At 41.1% G+C, this 19,288-nt stretch overlaps 1 protein-coding gene across 1 annotated transcript; it reads right to left on the bottom strand.

Moving 5' to 3' along the window:
* Window positions 1–1,823: 1,823 nt before the first annotated feature.
* Window positions 1,824–9,627, bottom strand: LOC124267400 (monocarboxylate transporter 14-like). The gene is made up of 5 exons (XM_046702313.1): window positions 9,438–9,627; window positions 8,524–8,667; window positions 7,818–8,099; window positions 6,288–6,413; window positions 1,824–2,011 (listed from the first exon to the last, which is right to left on the bottom strand). Exons 1-5 carry the CDS (start codon window positions 9,625–9,627, stop codon window positions 1,824–1,826), a joined length of 930 nt encoding a protein of 309 aa, XP_046558269.1.
* Between the last annotated feature and the right edge of the window lie 9,661 nt (window positions 9,628–19,288).

Here is a 19,288-nt window from a genome sequence, read left to right as displayed (position 1 = left end):
CGTAAAATATACGGTAATAGTTTGGCAGCCGTGCTGCCGGTACAAAACCAGTAGCTTTACGGTGTACCGAATGTATTCATACCGTAAAATATACGATGAAATTGTTGCAGCCGGTAGAATTCCTGTGCATGTATAGCCAAATAAAGTAATAACCATTTACTGAGGTTACCTGCACATAACAGCTGAAAGGCAACAGCATTGGAATGTTAGCTACAACATGGGAACTATATCTATAATTGTCTTGCTTTTAATGCTGCGAACATATGCTATTCAAATAAAAAGAATACAACTGTGTTAGATGAATCTTTGAACCAGATGATTCAGATTTTATTGTTTTCAGTGTGAAGCTGGTCTTTTCTTACATCATCAGAGTTAGTATAACGATGTTAACCTAAGTTGGCATAGTATATGCTGTATACAGCTATACCCCCTCGTACTTTGTTTAAGCTGGGGGAAAGAGGCGACAAAATGATGTCCATTAACAGCAAACAAAAAAAGAAACATTTCCCTATGTCCTGATGACAATATAGGTCTCTAACAATATAACTAATCCACGTGGACTGATATAAACAGTGATCTGTCTGAAAACATTACATGAAACAGAAAACACTAAACGCAAACAGACTACCATTTCACTTTCTTCAAGATCAGCTTCAACCAATCTGTTGTCTGTTTGTATAGATATGCAGAGCTGTCCTTCATCTGTATTTGTATGTGTGTTATTTGCTTCAAGAACTGAATCTGATAACTCCGATAATGTGTGGTGCTTGTGCTTTCTACTTATATGAGATGAGAATGTTTATTTATGTACAATTTTGGTATTGCATGATCTAAATGGACAAACAATGGGATCCCTTCTGTCTAAATGCTGACGCAAATGTTTCAAGAGCTCCTCGATACGAGAGAATGTACTGTCACAAAAGCTTTGCCTACATACAAGATGCACATTCACATGTGACTGGCCATTTACTGACCTTGACTGACTCGTGTTTGTGTTGCGCCCATGATCATGCAGTACGTGTGCTCGAAACGCACTGTACGTGTGAAATTGTCTTACACAAAGCTCCTGACAACATGGAAACACAATGTTTGGTACGTTTCTGTGTAAACGATAATGTCTGACATACTGACGTAAGATAGAGGTCTCAAAAGTACATTCTTTGCAACGATACGTCATTACATTTGTCAAACACAAAAATACAGTTGGAAACAACAGAAAAGCTAAATAGTGAACATGTAAGTCCTTAATCTGCATACTCTAGACATCGTATAGTACAAATTACCAATAGATGAGTCTTGTGGCAGCTGATTCTGGAACGATTCGTCTTCGTGTAATCAAACCCAACGTAAAATGGCGGCGGCGTGGATGACAGTATCCCACAATGCTTTGGGGTTAAACGGTATTATACCGTCAGAATCATTCACTACAGTAAAATGCCGTATATGCCACAATGGTTTGGGGTTAAACGGCGTAATCCCGTAAATTATTGACGTTAACGGCATTGCACCGTGCCACTGTCATAACGTAATTCTACCGTCGCATTTTCACGTGATGTTACCGTATATTTTACGGCAAAGTTTTACAGTGTAGCTTCACGGGTCTCAGTGTTCAGTCTCTTAATCACCGGATTGTGTGGTTCAGACAGATATCATATGGCCGGAATATTGCTGAGCGTAAACAACTGACTCATCAGTGAATATTTTGACGAATTGTTCAGGTTTGTTTAACATTTGAAGGCACAATAAACACACAAATTACTAAGTTTACATAAATTAATATATTAATTTACATAAAAGAGCATCATAACATAACCCATTGAGAATCATCTGAGCAATTCCTCGGTCACACCACCCGTGTTGTCAGCGCGACCCTTTGTTGTATTGTGGCGGCGTAATTGTTTACACGTGTGTGTTACTTCATAAAGGAGAATGACAGCACCGCCTACGATGAACAACGACCCTGCGGCATAAAATGATATAGCGTAGTCTCCGGTCGCATCATACAGCCAACCTGAAACATTAAAAAAGGTTAGAGAGACCAAACACTCAAATCATCCAGTACAGATGATGATGATGATGATGATAACGACGACGACGAGGAGGACAATGAAGACTGTACAACTCTGAATCTATTAAGGGCGGTGGGGTAGCCTAGTGGTTAAAGCATGCGCTCGTCACGCCGAAGACCTGGGGTCGATTCCCCATATGAGTAAAATATGTGATGTCCATTTCTGGAGTCTTCCGCCGTGATATTGCTGGAATATTGATAAGCTGGCGTAAAACTAAAGTCACTCACTCACTCTGAATTTATTAAAGCAAGTTTCATATAAACGTCAATGCTTTCCTGTAACAGTTCTGGGTCTAGATTTTCGAAGCTCTCTTAGCGCTAAGATGGACGTAAGTGCCATTCATTAACATTAACTTACGACGATCTAAGCGTTTAGAGAGCTTCGAAAATCTAGACCCTGGTTCATACGTACAAATTCATCGTTGCCCGTTCGTCAGTCAGACCATCGATTGCTTGGGTCTTTTGTTGGTTTGTTGTTTAATGACACACTCAGCAATATAGCAGCTATATGACAGCTGTCTTTAAATAATCGATTCTGGACCAAACAATCCAGTGATCAACATCAAGAGCATCGGTCTACGCAAATGGAATACGATGACTTGTGCCAACCAAGTCAGCAAGCCTTACCACCCAATCCCGTTAGTCGCCTCTTACGACAAGCATGGGTTACTGAAGACCGATTCTAACACTAAAGTACTGTCGGAAGTAGAAAAAACCCTGTTTTTAGGCTGTTACTCTGTATCCCTAAAATTTACACAATTACAAATAACATATGTCGAATTAACCCACATCGGCCTAACTGAGCATTCAGTAGGATGCGTAGCAGGATATCCAGAAAATAATCGGGTAGAACTTAGAAAAACTACGAATAGCTGCTGAAAACAATAGATCAGACTATAGATGGCAATTATGTCGTTCAGCCAGGTATGACGACGGACCGTCGACTCACCTGGCATGAAATGCACTTGCTGCATACAGGCACAAGGGGTCATCTCAAAGATAGTTTATGCCTTTTCATGTGCGTTGTATATGTCTCATCTATTGATTAACATCTTACGTGTCTTTCATTCATGAAGTTGAGATATGTAAAAGAGTATGATACCCATGGAAAAGCTTAAATTAGCCATCTATTATTACGTGTCTAAAAATATATAGGTGACATGACCACCCGAAAATCGACAGGATTGGATATTATTTATAAATTGTTATGACATGCCGTTTACTTCCCCAGTTTAATTCCCCTAAAGGATTATCTCACCTTAGCGGATATCTCTATCCCCTAGCCCAACCCCCAACCCCCACCACCGTCTGCGACACCCGTCCTGGTTTTGCGTTTGAGACGACCCCTCCTTTCTTTTTATAGTGATAGTGAGACTCCATGGTAGCTGCATCCTTAATGGTTTGAGTTATTATTTTTTACGTCAGCTATCGTTTATAATGAAGCTAATTTTAATTTCAAAATCTGCATTTAAAAGTTTCCTTTGTAATACAATATCATCGCACACTAATTTGCATAAAGCCATGGTTTGTTCCAAATAAGTCGCTTTCGACTTAGAAAAAACCTGCATTGCTCATTTCTGCACTAATCTCTCCTCAGTAAAGTCCTTTTTCTACGTTTCCTTTCGCCCTACCACTGAGACTGTAGTTAGGCCGAACTTAGTTTAACAGATATTTCACATTTTCACATATTAGCTACATAAACTGTAGATATAAATGCGAAAAAACAGGGTTTTTTTCTATTTCCGACAGTACTTTAGTACGGAAGCGTAGTAGGGCCACGGTGAAAAAAAAATTTGGGGTCACTATCTCCTACGTAGGACTTAGTATCTCCTACGTAGGACTTACTTTCTCCTACGTAGGACTTACTATCTCCTACGTAGGACTTACTATCTCCTAGGTAGGACTTAGTATCTCTTACGTAGGACTTACTATCTCCTACGTAGGACTTACTATCTCCTACGTAGGACTTACTATCACCTACGTAGGACTTACTATCTCCTACGTAGCACTTAGTATCTCCTACGTAGGACTTAGTATCTCCTACGTAGGACTTAGTATCTCCTACGTAGGACTTACTTTCTCCTACGTAGGACTTAGTATGTCCTACGTAGGACTTAGTATCTCCTACGTAGGACTTAGTATCTCCTACGTAGCACTTAGTATCTCCTACGTAGGACTTAGTATCTCCTACATAGGACTTACTATCTCCTACGTAGGACTTAGTATCTCCTACGTAGGACTTAGTATCTCCTACGTAGGACTTAGTATCTCTTACGTAGGACTTAGTATCTCCTACGTAGGACTTACTTTCTCCTACGTAGGACTTACGTAGGACTTAGTATCTCCTACGTAGGACTTACTATCTCCTACGTAGGACTTACTATCTCCTACGTAGGACTTACTATCTCCTACGTAGCACTTACTATCTCCTACGTAGGACTTAGTATCTCCTACGTAGGACTTACGTAGGACTTAGTATCTCCTACGTAGGACTTAGTATCTCCTACGTAGGACTTAGTATCTCCTACGTAGCACTTACTATCTCCTACGTAGGACTTAGTATCTCCTACGTAGGACTTACTTTTTCCTACGTAGGACTTACGTAGGACTTAGTATCTCCTACGTAGGACTTAGTATCTCCTACGTAGCACTTACTATCTCCTACGTAGGACTTAGTATCTCCTACGTAGGACTTAGTATCTCCTACGTAGGACTTACTATCTCCTACGTAGGACTTAGTATGTCCTAGGTAGGACTTAGTATCTCCTACGTAGGACTTAGTATCTCCTACGTAGCACTTAGTATCTCCTACGTAGGACTTAGTATCTCCTACGTAGGACTTAATATATCCTTTTTAAGGATGGTCATTAAGTTGAGAAATGTTTGGCTATGCAGGACGTTAGATAGTCGAAATGTGACGCAGTGTTACTGTACAGTGTTATTGTGTGTGTATTACGTTAGGGTAACGTGGACCCTGTTCTAATTGCAGTTATGGAGGTTTGGGTATGGTTATGTTTAATCTATCATACATACATCTATTCACACACACAAGCACACACACACACAGAGAGGTGGGTGGGATGGTTGGGGTGAGGTTGTGATATGAAACTCGGGTTATAACACGGCCTCCGCAAGTTGTTGCTTGTCTTTATAGGGCTAGGTTGGATCGTATGCAACGCTCGTTTGCGGTTTGATTCGTAATTGTTTACAGGTTGACTTGACTGGGGTGGACAAGTGTTGAGTGTGGCGTAAAACAATACGAAATTCAAAAAGGCAAAGAATTGTCATTATAGTTAGTTGTATAAATATAAGGGGATACGTGCAAATAGATTGCCACCTATAGTCTAGGACACGTCTGTACACGCAGATTATAATTTATGTGCAACGACCTCTGAAATATCCAATGCGTAATAGTAAAGTGTAACAAAGTGCAACATATAACAGTGAACTAACTGCAACGCGTAATAGTAGAGCAACCTGAACGCAAGGCAGTAAAGTATAACAGTCGGTCCAACACAGTACTAATGTGAAACAATTAGTTGAACACATGACTCTGATAGTGAAGGAAACAGTAGACTCTAATAGTAAATTGAAACACATGATAGTAGACTCTAACAGTAAATGAAACACATAACTGTAGACTCTTACAGTGACTGAAACAGTGAAACAGGAGATTGTGTGCGTGTCTGGGGCTTTAAGTCGACCGTTTCAGATTTATCCATATAAACGTATATCGATCATCTCCTACAGGAAATATTAAGTACTATGTAGGAGATACTATGTCCTACGTAGGAGATACTATGTCCTACGTAGGAGATACTAAGTCCTACGTAGGAGATAGTAGGACCCAAAAAAATTTTCACTGTGGCCCTACTACGCTTCCGTACTTTAGTGTAGTAACGTCAGTGTACCCACCAGCTGTAGGCGATCCCAAGAAGATCCTACGTAGGAGATACTATGTCCTACGTAGGAGATACTAAGTCCTACGTAGGAGATACTAAGTCCTACGTAGGAGATACTAAGTCCTACGTAGGAGATACTAACTCCTACGTAGGAGATACTAAGTCCTACGTAGGAGTTAATAAGTCCTACGGAGGAGATACTAAGTCCTACGTAGGAGATACTAAGTCCTACGTAGGAGACAGTAAGACCAAAAAAAATTTTCACTGTGGCCCTACTACGCTTCCGTACTTTAGTGTAGTAACGTCAGTGTACCCACCAGCTGTAGGCGATCCCAAGAAGATAACGACTCCTTCCAAAAAGAACAGGCAGCCAAGTCCCTCAGTGAGTTTCTCGTCGCCAACAATGTCCGCCACAGCCACTGGGTGAACGTACAACCAGATACCTGAACAGAAACACGGTAATTCAGTCTCGTGTCAATCTTATCAATCTAGTGATATGGTTTCACGCCGCTTTTAGCAATATTTCAGCAATATCACGCCGGGAGACACAAGAAATGGTCTTCACAAATTGTACCCATGTGGGGAATCGAACCTGGGTCTTCACGAGCGGACGCTGTAACTACTACGATCACAGAACATGTCATTATTGCATGTATACAAACCTAAGAATATCCCATAAAACACTGAATACGACATCAGTGTCGGGAACGACTGCAACTTCGGACACGTCATGGTAGCAACACCACACAGAATACTGGCTGAAGCGAGGAAAGCCACTCTGTTGACACAAGGGATATCGGATATCCGACCAAATACCAAGCGTCCGACCATGCCTGATATCCCGATGGTTGATATCAGCCACGTTGATGTATCTTCTGGGATCTCTAGACCATTCGCCAAGTCCGGGAGATGGTTAAACGGAATTGCGTAAACAAAAGACCCGAGGACTGCTCCAACGACATAGATGGTGAATCTCATGATAGTGAACGTTGACAGAATGGAATTCACTTTTATCCAGAAAGCTGCCAGACAGCTAGCCTTGGTTGTTTCCCTTTGGTCTCCATCGAAAATGAAATAAAACAAAAGCTATATTGAGAGTCCTGGAGTGAGTTAGTGAGTGAGTGAGTGATTTACGCCGCACTCAGCAATATTCCAGCTATATGGTGGCGGTCTGTAAATAATCGAGTCTGGACCAGACAATCCAGTGGTGACAAATGCTCGGGAGGTCAAGGAAAGAAGCAAGTGGTGACGAATGCTGGGGAGGCTATTGAAAATGGAGAGTAGTGACGAATGCTTGGGAGGTAAAGGGGTGACTGGTGACGAATGCGGGGCGAGTCTTCTTGCAGATTACGGGAAGTCTTGTGGTTACGGAAGCCTGGAGCTTGGGGCGAGTGGTGACGAATACTTGGGAGGTTACGGAAAGGGGCGAGTGGTGACGAATGCTTGGGAAGTTACGGAAAGGGGCGAGTGGTGACGAATGCTTGTGAGGTTACGGAAAGAGGCGAGTGGTGACGAATGCTTGGGAGGTTACGGAAAGGGGCGAGTGGTGACGAATGCTTGGGAAGTTACGGAAAGAGGAGAGTGGTGACGAATGCTTGTGAGGTTACGAAAAGGGGCGAGTGGTGATGAATACTTGGGAAGTTACGGAAAGGGGCGAGTGGTGACTAATGCTTGGGAGGGTTACGGAAAGGGGCGAGTGGTGACGAATGCTTGGGAGGGTTACGGAAAGGGGCGAGTGGTGACGAATGCTTGGGAAGTTACGGAAAGGGGAGAGTGGTGACGAATGCCTGGGAGGTTACGGAAAGAGGCGAGTGGTGACGAATTATGTCCAACTGTTGGATTCCTACCTGATTTCCTTGTTTCTGTTTTCAGATCACTCAGTTCCTGCTTGGAGTAAAATGGCTTGAAAAGTGTCCCGAACACAGCACAGTTGAGGACGAGCCCACCTGTAATCAACAACGCTCCCCTCCAAGTGTACTCCGACATCATCACCTGTAGGAGAGGGGGGAGAACCAGCGTCCCCACCCCTCCTCCTAGAGACCCTAGGGCGTTGGCCAGGGACCGTCTTTTCACAAAGTACTGGTTCACGATGACCGTGGCTGTGATAAACATCAAGTTGAAGCCAAGGCCTAGAGAATGATAAGGATATAGGTAATGGAAAGTAATTTACATAATAAACATAGTAACAATCAGAAGTATGATATTTGGTCACAACTGGGGATTATTGTTTTCTTAGATGAATTTCACACATCAAAGTGCTATGGGGTGGCCTAGTGGTTAAAGCGTTCGCTTTTCACGCCGAAGATCCGGTTCGATTCCCCACATGGATACAATCTGTGAAGCCCATTTCTGGTGTCCCCTGCCGTGATATTCCTGGAATATTGCTAAAAGCGGCGTAAAATCAAACTCTCACTCACTCACTCACTCATTCAACTACAATTAATAAACACAGATATGTTCGACAGTTAGTCTAATAAATAAAATGGAACACAAAGCAATAATAAGTCAAGACCGTTGTCACTTCTTAAACTCCCTCTACGTCTCTGACCTTACCTTGGATGACACCATAACTGAAATACAGGAAGATGAGACTCTCGGCCAGGAAACTGACACTGCAGCCTACACAGGCCAGCACAGCCCCCAGTATAGCTGTCACGCGAGTCCCCAGCAGGTCCAGGACAACCACTCCCACAGGGCCTGGAATCACATTGATATTCGTGCATTGTAGAGTGAACAATTAAAGGGCATCCTGCATTTTCAGTGAACAATTTTAGGACATCCTGTATGTTCAATGAACGTGTAAGTACGCCCTACATGTCCTCTAAACAATTTAGAAACATAAAACATGTCGCATGAACATTTGATGACTCCATGCATGTCGTCTCAACACCTACGGGCATCTAACATATCATATGACTTCCAAGATTTCCAGTGGACAATTTGAGGACTTTTGCGTATCCTTTAGGCAATTTAAGGACATCTAGCGTATCCAATGTCCTGGGACATATCACAGCAAATTAGCATGCCATGTGACCATTTTGACATCCATGCATTTCCAGTGGTCAACTAAAGGACTTTTGTGTATCCTGTAGACAATGTAAGGACATATCCAAAGAAAAGCCAAGGGCATCCTGCATGTCCAGTTTGCTATTTGAGGGCATCCATCATGTCCTGGGACCTGTTTCAGCAAATTTAATATGTCCTGTGAACAATTTAATGACATCCGGCAAACATTTGTTCTGGAACAAAGTGGTTGTACCTTTCAATATTAGTCTCCACACAATATTATGGTAGGTTCCTTTGTCAACAACACTTGTTTGCCTTAAGAGGTATGTAACGGGATCTGGTGGTCAGGCTCCTTTTTGTATTAGCCTTAGCGGCGTGTAAATGAGTACGGGTGTTTTATCACAGTAGAACTGACAAGATCCTGTTTAACCGAGGATGGAGCAACAGCTGTAACAGCTTACCAAGCAGTAGGACGAGTCCGCTGAGAAGAGATCCAATCCAGGCAGTCTCACCACGAGAACTGTTAAATTGATCCAGAAGCTCCACGTATATAACGCCGAAAGACTGCATGAGTCCAATCACAATGAAGTGGATGTAGAACGAGCCCACCACACACACCCACGCCCATCCAGCATCCTTCTGGCGAGTCATGGATGAAGATTTTAAATATCGGCAGTGCTGTCAGAAAGATTAAGAGTTAGAGTGTATCAATATACTTACGGCAGCCAATCCAGCATCCTTCCGGCGTGTTATGGATGAAGATTTTATATATTAGCAGAGGTGCAACAAAGAATACATGTCCGTAAATAGGGGCATCACCATGCACACCCTAGATCATCCTGCATACTTCTGGCGAGTCATGGATGAAGATTTTAAATATCGGCAGTGCTGTCAGAAAGATTAAGAGTTAGAGTGTATCAATATACTTACGGCAGCCAATCCAGCATCCTTCCGGCGTGTTATGGATGAAGATTTTATATATTAGCAGAGGTGCAACAAAGAATACATGTCCGTAAATAGGGGCATCACCATGCACACCCTAGATCATCCTGCATACTTCTGGCGAAGTAGCAATCGGAAAAACTGTCTGAATGAATGTTTATTGGGTGTATCACCATGCGCACCCAAATTTATCAAGCTACCTTTGTCGCCAGAATTATTCGCAAGGATAAATTTAAGTTTCTATTTATGCATCATCACGCACAACCACTCCTAGTCCGTGTCCTTCTGGTGAATCACACTCACGTCTGAGAACTCCTCCCCAATCGCCTTGCATATTCGTAAGCTCGAAGGTAGAGGTCACAAGATCATCCAAACCGAAACATGAGTCTCATTAACCTATTCAGACAATGACCTACTTTTCAGCCGATCCGAAATTTCTCGTGTGAAAGTGAAAATAGACATCATAAACAACTATGGTTACACTGCATTCCAATTCCTTGTTTCATAAGAAAATGGTATTTACAAATTGATTTTAATTTTAAACTTTAATAACATCGTATTTCTATATTTTATGGGCACCCATGACGGGCCACCTCCTCGTGGTGGGTGCTGGGTAACGCTAAGCGCCCTTCGAACCCCCGTTGTGGACCCGGGGGGATATTTGGTCCACCAACCCGTTTGCCGTGGGTTGCGCCCCTGTGTCGGTGGAGGAAGGGAGTCTGGTGGTTGAGGGCACTGGTTCCAGGAACAGTGTTCCTTTGCCCAACACACCACTTCGGCCCTAACTTCACCTATACGGGTGGTAGAATGGGCCCGGTTCTACCAATCGGCTGGTCATGTCGAGGCCTGTGCATTAAATTGTATCTGCACAAAATTTATATTATGTATTACATTTTTGACTTTACGTCTTGACGCATTTTTGTTTATAAATCATCACTTGATTTTGAAATAAGTACTATTTAAATTGCCTAGAGTCTGATGCCCAGAAGATTGATTACTTGTTTAATCTTTCTGCTTGAGTATATCATCCCAGTATCCTTGGTGCTACAAGTCGGCGGTCCACTTGTATATAGCACCGTCTTTTATGACACTCCGTGGTGGGTCGGGAGCTGGGTTGATGAATCTTTTATACATTAACATGGAACCTGAAACCCCCCTGAGAAAAAAACGTCAGCTTGATAATGATCAAAGCACAAATGATAGTTATAGACCATTGACACAGGTAGACTACTGGCCAAGATTTCTAGTGATAGAATCTCCAGACAAAAAGCCAATTAAACTCAATCCGTTTGCTGTATCTAAAGCAGTGTATGGTATTGCAGGAGACGTTAAAAATATCAAGCGAATGAGATCTGGGTCGTTGCTCATTGAATGTAGTAAACGACATCAAGCAGCCAACCTGCAGTCAATTGATACTTTGGCTGGATTCCCTGTTTCAGTGTCAATCCATCGTACACTGAATTCAAGTAAAGGCATAGTCAGGGATCGAGATCATCTTTTGGAGGACATGACGGAGCTTGACATCATGCTTGAACTCAAAGATCAAGGTGTTACGTACGTGAAACGTTTTACGAGGCGTAAGAATTCAGAAGTGATTCCAACAAACACATATTTGTTTTCATTTGTCTCCAACGGCACCAAAATCAATCAAAGCCGGGTATTGCAATCTTCAAGTTGAATTGTATATTCCAAATCCATTGAGGTGTTTTAAATGCCAGAAATTTGGTCATGGGATAAATTCTTGTTCAAACCCTATAACTTGTGCTCATTGTTGGGAGCAATCTCATGTCACAGAAGACTGTACAAACAACTTTAAAAAAATGTGTCAATTGTTCAGGACAGCATTCCTCCTCATCAAAAGATTGCCCGGTATGGAAGAGGGAAATGGAAGTCAATAAAATAAAACATTCTCAAAACATCAGCTATGCTGAAGCTAAGAAACTTGTTCCATCTGTTTACCCAAGTAACTCTTATGCTTCTGTTATTAAAAAGACCACTCACGACCACAGCCTCAGTTGAATGTCAAACAGAGCTGACATGGATAAAATCTTCTACTCGTGAACCCATCCCAAATCAAGACTTGTTGACACGAGGAGAATCTGCTACCCAGACGGCAGACGTGTTACAAGCTACAGTGACGTCCTCTCAACCTCAGTCTATGCCTTCTTCACAGAAGGATTCTGCTTGTCCAAAGACTCAACCAGATAAAGGGAAGTCCTCCGGTACAACCGTTCATTCAAAATCCAAATCACATTCGTGTCCATCTAAATCTGTCCATGGAACTCAAGTTACGCAAACTGTGAAAGGAAATCAAAAACTAAATAGAATCAACCATAGCGATAGAATCGCTAAAGGTTCAAAAGATGACATCCAGCTTTTTAACAAGTATGGGTCTCTCGAAGACATGGATACATCCGAACTTATCCATCATCGGTCAGGGAGTTCATCGCCTTCTAAATCAAGGCGTGGTAGATCGCCAATAAGTGCACCCAAATCATGAATCATTCACAAAATATATTACAGTGGAATTGTAGAGGGTTAAGGACTAACTTTAATGAATTGCAGCTTTTAGTCCAAGATTTGTCACCACGAGCATTTTGTCTGCAGGAAACATATCTGAAACAGACAGATACGTTTAATCTACGTCAGTACTTTGCATATCATTCCTTCTCACCTCCGGGTGATAGAGCCACTGGTGGATCATCAATCCTTGTTAAGCAGAATGTTATTCACAGCCCTGTCCCACTTACAACTAATCTTCAAGCCGTTGCAGTGAGACTTACACTTCATGTTGTCTTTACATTATGCTCACTGTACATTCCGCCTTCTTCAACACTTCACCTGACTGATCTTCAAGCTCTCTATCATCAACTTCCGAAACCCTGCATTATCATGGGTGATCTTAATGGCCATAATCCGCTCTGGGGTGGTACAAATACTAACACTAAAGGCAAAATCCTGGAAGATTTTATCTCAAAAAATGACATGTGCAAATTTAATGATGATTCAAGCACGTATCTGCATCCTGCAACAGGCACCTACTCTTCTCTGGATTTGTCTCTTTCAGACTCAAATCTACTTAATGAATTTGATTGGTCAGTACACAACGACCTCTGTGGCAGTGTTCACTTTCCCACGACACTATCAGAAACTTATCCAACTGATTCTCCATCTATTACAAGATGGAATTTTTCGAAGGCAGACTGGCCTTTATTTCAAACTTTATGCACATCTAAACTAAGACCCGAATGTTTCAGTGATATTGCTGATCCTATTCAGGTATTTTCTGACGTTTTAAATGTAATAGCTGATGAGTGTATACCAAAGCCTCTACAACTCCACATGTGCGAAAGCCATGGTTTAATACAGACTGTGAAAATGCTAGAAAAGCGAGGAAAAAGGCAGAGAAATATTTCCACCATCACCCAACTGTCCACAACTTAAATCAATGTAAAATGCGCAATGCGAAGGCACGTCGCACCTTCAAACAAAATAAACGGCAATCTTGGAGGAACTATGTCTCCAAAATTAACTCACGTACGTCAATGTCTAAGGTATGGAACATGGTTCAAAGAATTAAAGGCAAAGGATCAAAATCTGCTGTTCACCATCTTAAAGATGGTGATAATTTAATTACTGACAAGTCTCAAATTGCAGATAAAATTGGCAAAACTCTTGCCAAAAATTCTTCATCGGCAAATTATGTCCCTGAGTTTCAGAGATATCAGAAACAACAGGAAAAGACCAAAGTTAATTTTGAATCAAATAATGGTGAAGACTATAATGAACTGTTTTCATTACATGAGCTATATACAGCTCTTGAGCAAGCTCATGACACTGCAGCGGGTGATGACAACATTCATTACCAGCTACTGAAACACTTGCCTGAGCCATGTCTGGTCACACTTTTAGATTTATTTGACAAAATATGGACGTCGGGAACTTGTCCTCCCTCGTGGCGTAATGCCATTGTAGTCCCCATTCCAAAACCTGGCAAGGATCATACAGATCCGTCGAATTACAGACCAATATCTCCAACTAGCTGTGTCTGTAAAACCATGGAACGTATGGTGAATAATAGATTAACTTGGTATCTTGAAACCAATAACCTTATAACAAATATTCAATGTGGTTTCAGGAAAAATCGTAGTACCATTGATCATTTGGTACGTTTAGAATCCTTTGTTAAGAATGCTATAGTAAATAAACAACATGCTGTATCCATTTTCTTTGATCTTGAGAAAGCCTATGATACGACATGGAAGCATGGCATTTTGAAGGATTTACATGATTTTGGTTTGAGGGGCCGGTTGCCTGTTTTTATATCACAGTTTTTAAAAGACAGACAATTTCAAGTCCGAGTGGGTACAACCCTGTCTGATCATTACAATCAGGATCAGGGTGTCCCTCAAGGCAGTATTTTGTCTGTCACTTTATTTAGTATCAAGATTAACAGTTTATCCAAGGTTTTAAACGATTCAATTGATGGATCACTTTTTGTGGATGATTTTAATATTTCTTGTCGCGGAATATGCATACTATTGAACGGCAACTGCAGTTATGTTTAAATAAAATAAATAAATCGTGTCTTGAAAACGGCTTTAAATTTTCCAAGTCAAAAACTAATTGTCTACACTTTTGTAGAAAATATAAGCCTCATAAGGATCCAGAACTATCTTTAAATGGCACGCCAATCAAAGTTGTAAAGGAGGCCAGGTTCTTGGGCCTTATTTTGGACTCACATTTAACTTTTTTGCCGCATATTAAATCCCTTAAAGCCAAATGCCTGAAGGCACTCGATTTGTTGAAAGGTGTTTCAAACTCAAAGTGGGGAGGGGATCAAACTACCCTCCTCCACCTATATCGATCATTGGTTCGCTCACAGCTTGATTATGGTTCTATCGTATATGGTGGCGCCTGCAAAAGCAACCTAAAATTACTTGATTCTGTCCACCACCAAGGTCTACGACTTTGTCTTGGGTCCTTTAGAACCTCTCCTGTCGACAGTATCTACGTCGAGGCTGATGAGCCATCTCTTATACAACGCCGTATAAAATTGTCCTTGCAATATATAACAAAACTTTATTCTAACGAGTCTAATCCTGTATTTAACTGCGTCTTTACTCCTCTCTATGAGGATTTGTACAACAAAAAGCCTTCTCTTGTTCCGCCTCTTGGTTTAAGAATTAAGCCATTTCTGTTTGCTGCCGGCATTGAGCTGGAAAATATAGCTCATTCCCGTCTTCTTTCTTCTCCTCCTTGGCAATTGGTGAGGCCTGTAGTTGACCTCACTCTGACAAGGTTTAAGAAATCTCAAACTAATGAATTAACATATAAACAAGAATATAATCAATTAAAAAATTAATATAATACATACAAATCCTTATTTACAGATGGGTCCAAGGATGGTGGCGCGGTGGCTTGTGCCACTGTCATTGGATCCAGAACAATCTCCTCTCGTTTACCAGATAACAGCTCTATTTTTACAGCAGAAGCAAACGCCATCTTAACAGCTTTAAAATATGTTCAAAAACACCCTAAATATCAACAATATATCGTCTTTTCTGACTCACTTTCTTGCCTTCAGGCTATTAGGAATATTTCTTGTAAACATCCACTTTTATTAGAAATTATTGAATTGTATAATGAGCTTGCTACTGGCCAATGCGACATCGTCTTTTGTTGGTTACCCAGCCACGTTGGCATTTCTGGGAACACAATGGCTGATCTTGCTGCTAAGGCAGCACTCAACAAATCTGTGACACCACTTCTGATCCCATACTCTGATTACAAAGCTTGCATTAGAACTTACATCCGTGATCTGATGCAGAAGTGGGACACCCAAGTAGATATCAATAAATTACACGAAATAAAACCCTATATCGGTTACACTTATTTGAGTTGTCAGTCCAGATTTGAGGAGGTCATCATGCGACGATGTCGCATTGGCCACAGCAGATACACTCATGCGTACCTATTGAAACGTGAGGATCCTCCGTTTTGTATCCCCTGTGATGAGAGAACCACGGTTAAGCATGTCCTGCTTGAATGTGTTGAATTCTCCATCATAAGGGATAAATATTTTAATGTTAAAACTGTTAAGGATCTTTTTAGTACTGTTCATCTTCATTTAATTCTTGCTTTTTTTAAAGAAATTGATTTAATTAATGAATTTTGATAAATATGTTCTGTACATATATGTATTTTAATTATTGGTAGATTTGATTAGTAACTTAGATTGTTAGTGGCTGTACCCTCATAGGGGGTTGAAGTATTGTAAAATTATTGTCCTCCTGAGAGGGTACGTAAGTCCCAAAACATTTCAAGTACATTTAAGTATACCAGGTGTTTTAATCGTAGTATTTTTGTCATTTTAATGTATGGCTAATTATCGGTATAAACGCCAATGGCTGAAGGGATGGTGTAAATCCAGCTAGGGTCCATGCAGTTTGCAAAGGTAATGTAAGTCACCATGGGCCTTAGTATGGTGATCTACCTTCAGTTGGTGGCGATCTATAGCCCATTTTTACATTGTATTGTCTTCTTTAATTGGAATATTTTAGCTTTGTTCGCTAGTTTTATATTCATATCTGTGATTATCTAGTATTTTTACTGTCCTTCGTAGGCAGGTTTTTATAATATCTATATATATTCTATTTCAATGTCAAATGTTCTCGTCACGATATGGCTGAAATATTGCCGATGTGACGTTAAATTTTAACTCACTCACTCACTCTATATTTTATGGCGAGGTGTAGGCAGCATGACCTTAACTAAGACGTCACAGACTGCTCCAGTTTGATGAGGTCGTAAAATGATTCACAATGCACCTGTTTTGTGCGCTTATTCAGTGTAGTTCTGTAACGCACAATGTGATTGATATATAATCAAGTCTGTACCAGACCGCCAAACTTTTCTTGCGGGAGAGCCTCGTTTTGAGATTTCCACGATTTCCAGGTTTCCGTTTTTCAGAGATCGCTGTACGACAGAGCAAGCTGCCTGACGTGTTTGCAAGGATTAGAAGCAGCGTAATGTTGCAATATACAAGTGCTTAGATGTATCAAATACTACTGATTAATATTTATGTATCCAGTTCTCGACTAGTTATTGTACTAAGTTGCGTAATAGGACGGGACCCAGTCAACAGGAAACGAGACTGTTGTGTAATCAATGTTTTGACTTGTTTTCAATGTTTAAGACAACGCGTGTCGTGCCTTCAAACTACTACTGCTAGTAATAATAGCACAACATCTGCTTCGGCAATTAAAACCTTCAGTCGTTAGCCATATAGTACAATAAGGTTTGCACTCAAATACACTTGTCGAGTAGGTTGAAACTCTGATCCACTTCGCAATGTTAGTTAAGGTTTTCCAAGTTGCAAAACAAATTCGATAGGAGATGGGTGTGTGTTCCGATCACGGATGTGTAATTTTGTCAAGCGTTCTGGCATTAGGTATATTGCGATAGTCCAGCTACATTTAGTACAGCAAGATATCATTTCACGGGCAGAAGCAAGGCTTAGACAAGGGAAGTGGACAGTTTTGTCTTCGAAAGATGCATCAACACTGAGAAGAGGCACGATGAGGGTCTTGCAACTTAAACGGCAACCTTTCAAACAGCATTTTCTATGTGTTATTACAATCTCAGGAACATTAGGGGAGCAATCTGAATTAACATTAGAAAATAAGGTCGATACAGCTAACACATAATGTTAAAATGAGAAAATATACTATTCAAAGAAAGAAACGCATAACCCAGACATATGTTGCTAAAATGTTGTATTTTCAAAAACTGTATAACTCGTCCACAAATAGACGTTAGTACATGAATTTTTATATCAGTTTAGAAGAAGGAAATGTCTATACAACCAAGTGGATAATTTTAGATAACAGAGATGTTGAGCGCGATGGTGACGACGTAGCACGGTCCCGACGTCGGGTCTCCTGGCTCTCAATCCAATCTCTCTCAATCTGTTCCGTACAGTTTGATCGGATATCCTGAAGTGCAGGCACCCTGGCTGCTGTGCTCTCACCCGTGGCAGCATGATCACGCAAATGTAGTACCCGGATGTACAGATCTTGGGCTGCAGTGGTGACTCGAGGTCTACCTGTACGGGGACGGTCATTTGTTATACCTGTTATACCTGTTTGCAAGCCGTGATATCGTGCTCAGTCTAACATTCAGACGCCTGGCAACTGAAGATTGATAATCCCCAGCGTGCATTCTTTCAATGGCGATGTTCCGCGTCGCAGCGTCAAGACGTGGCGCAGTAATTTGACCTTGAAACTCCTTCAAAACGAATGCCGATTTCCGAAAGTAATTTGGAGTTTTATAGCCAGACAGTGCATGCTCTTTGCTGCACAATTTCAACTGGTAGGTGATTTCTGTGGCGTTGTGGCGATGCCTTTTTAATCTTGTAAGAAATCTCATCAAAATCAACATTTTCAGGTAAAGTCGATTTTTCACTTGTGCAGTTGTGTAAAATCATGTTATCAACACTTTTGTTACATATTTTCACGATTGTTTGAACACAATAGGTAATAAATAGATTTGTAAAAATACAAAACGCCTATGCGTTTCTTTTTTGGGATAGTATATTTGGTATATAAATTTATTTCTTCATATTCGCTAGTACTGAAGTACCATGCATTAAATTCTTCCTAATCATCTTTGGAGCCATTTTAGAACCGCTCCCCAGCTCTCTACACAACACGTTAGAGAACTGTTGACGTAATCCATTGCGTGGCAACCGTTGGTTTGTCTAGCCCAGAGTACATAAAATCCAACCCAACTTAGTTACATCAGTCTTTTAATCCGATACCATTTTATCAGTAATTGATAACAAGGATGGGTTTGATTCTGGAAACCGTTCCGATATTAGTTGACTTTTGTTCTCGGAGTCCTCGATCCAAATATATCGATTTTAAATTAAAAATCAAGCACTTGACGTACAAAATCTTCACAGAACTTATCAAAGTGCATCTTGCCTCGTCGACAGCTGTCCAGGAAGTGAATAATAAGTCCGCAGTTTTTAGCAATAATCCAGCAATGTCACGACGGGGGACACCAGAAATGGGCTTCACACATGGTACCCATGTGGGGAATCGAACCCGAGTGTTGGCGTGACGAGCGAACGCTCTATCCTCTAGGCTACCCCACCACCCCAGTGAGTGTGTGAGCCTATGAGAGAGTGTATGAGTATGTACTGAGTGAATCAGTGAGTGAGTGTGCGACTAAAAGTGTAAGTTCTAAAACCTTCGACCTCGGAATAGAAACTCCCTCAGGCCAACAAGGGGTCTAAATGAAAGAAACTATATTTTCCGTCGAAATTGTTGCCGTTGGAGTGTCACAGATAAAAAGCTAAATCATA

Source organism: Haliotis rubra, unplaced genomic scaffold (genome assembly GCF_003918875.1).
Source record: "Haliotis rubra isolate DU_JTF1 unplaced genomic scaffold, ASM391887v1 Scf1003, whole genome shotgun sequence".
Classification (NCBI taxonomy): domain Eukaryota; kingdom Metazoa; phylum Mollusca; class Gastropoda; order Lepetellida; family Haliotidae; genus Haliotis; species Haliotis rubra.
The sequence above is the reverse complement of the archived record's forward strand: the minus strand, read 5'-3'. Positions and strand labels throughout refer to the sequence as shown.

What these genes read in the sequence shown, in the direction of transcription:
- LOC124267400 (XM_046702313.1), bottom strand. Translation starts at nt 9,627, where the DNA reads ATGACTCGCCAGAAGGATGCTGGATGGGCGTGGGTGTGTGTGGTGGGC. An exon ending in CAGTTATGGTGTCATCCAAG is followed by an intron (nt 8,100 to 8,523) that starts GTAAGGTCAGAG and finishes ATCATTCTCTAG; the next exon opens with GCCTTGGCTTCAACTTGATG. An exon ending in CTTGGGATCGCCTACAGCTG is followed by an intron (nt 2,012 to 6,287) that starts GTGGGTACACTG and finishes TTAATGTTTCAG; the next exon opens with GTTGGCTGTATGATGCGACC.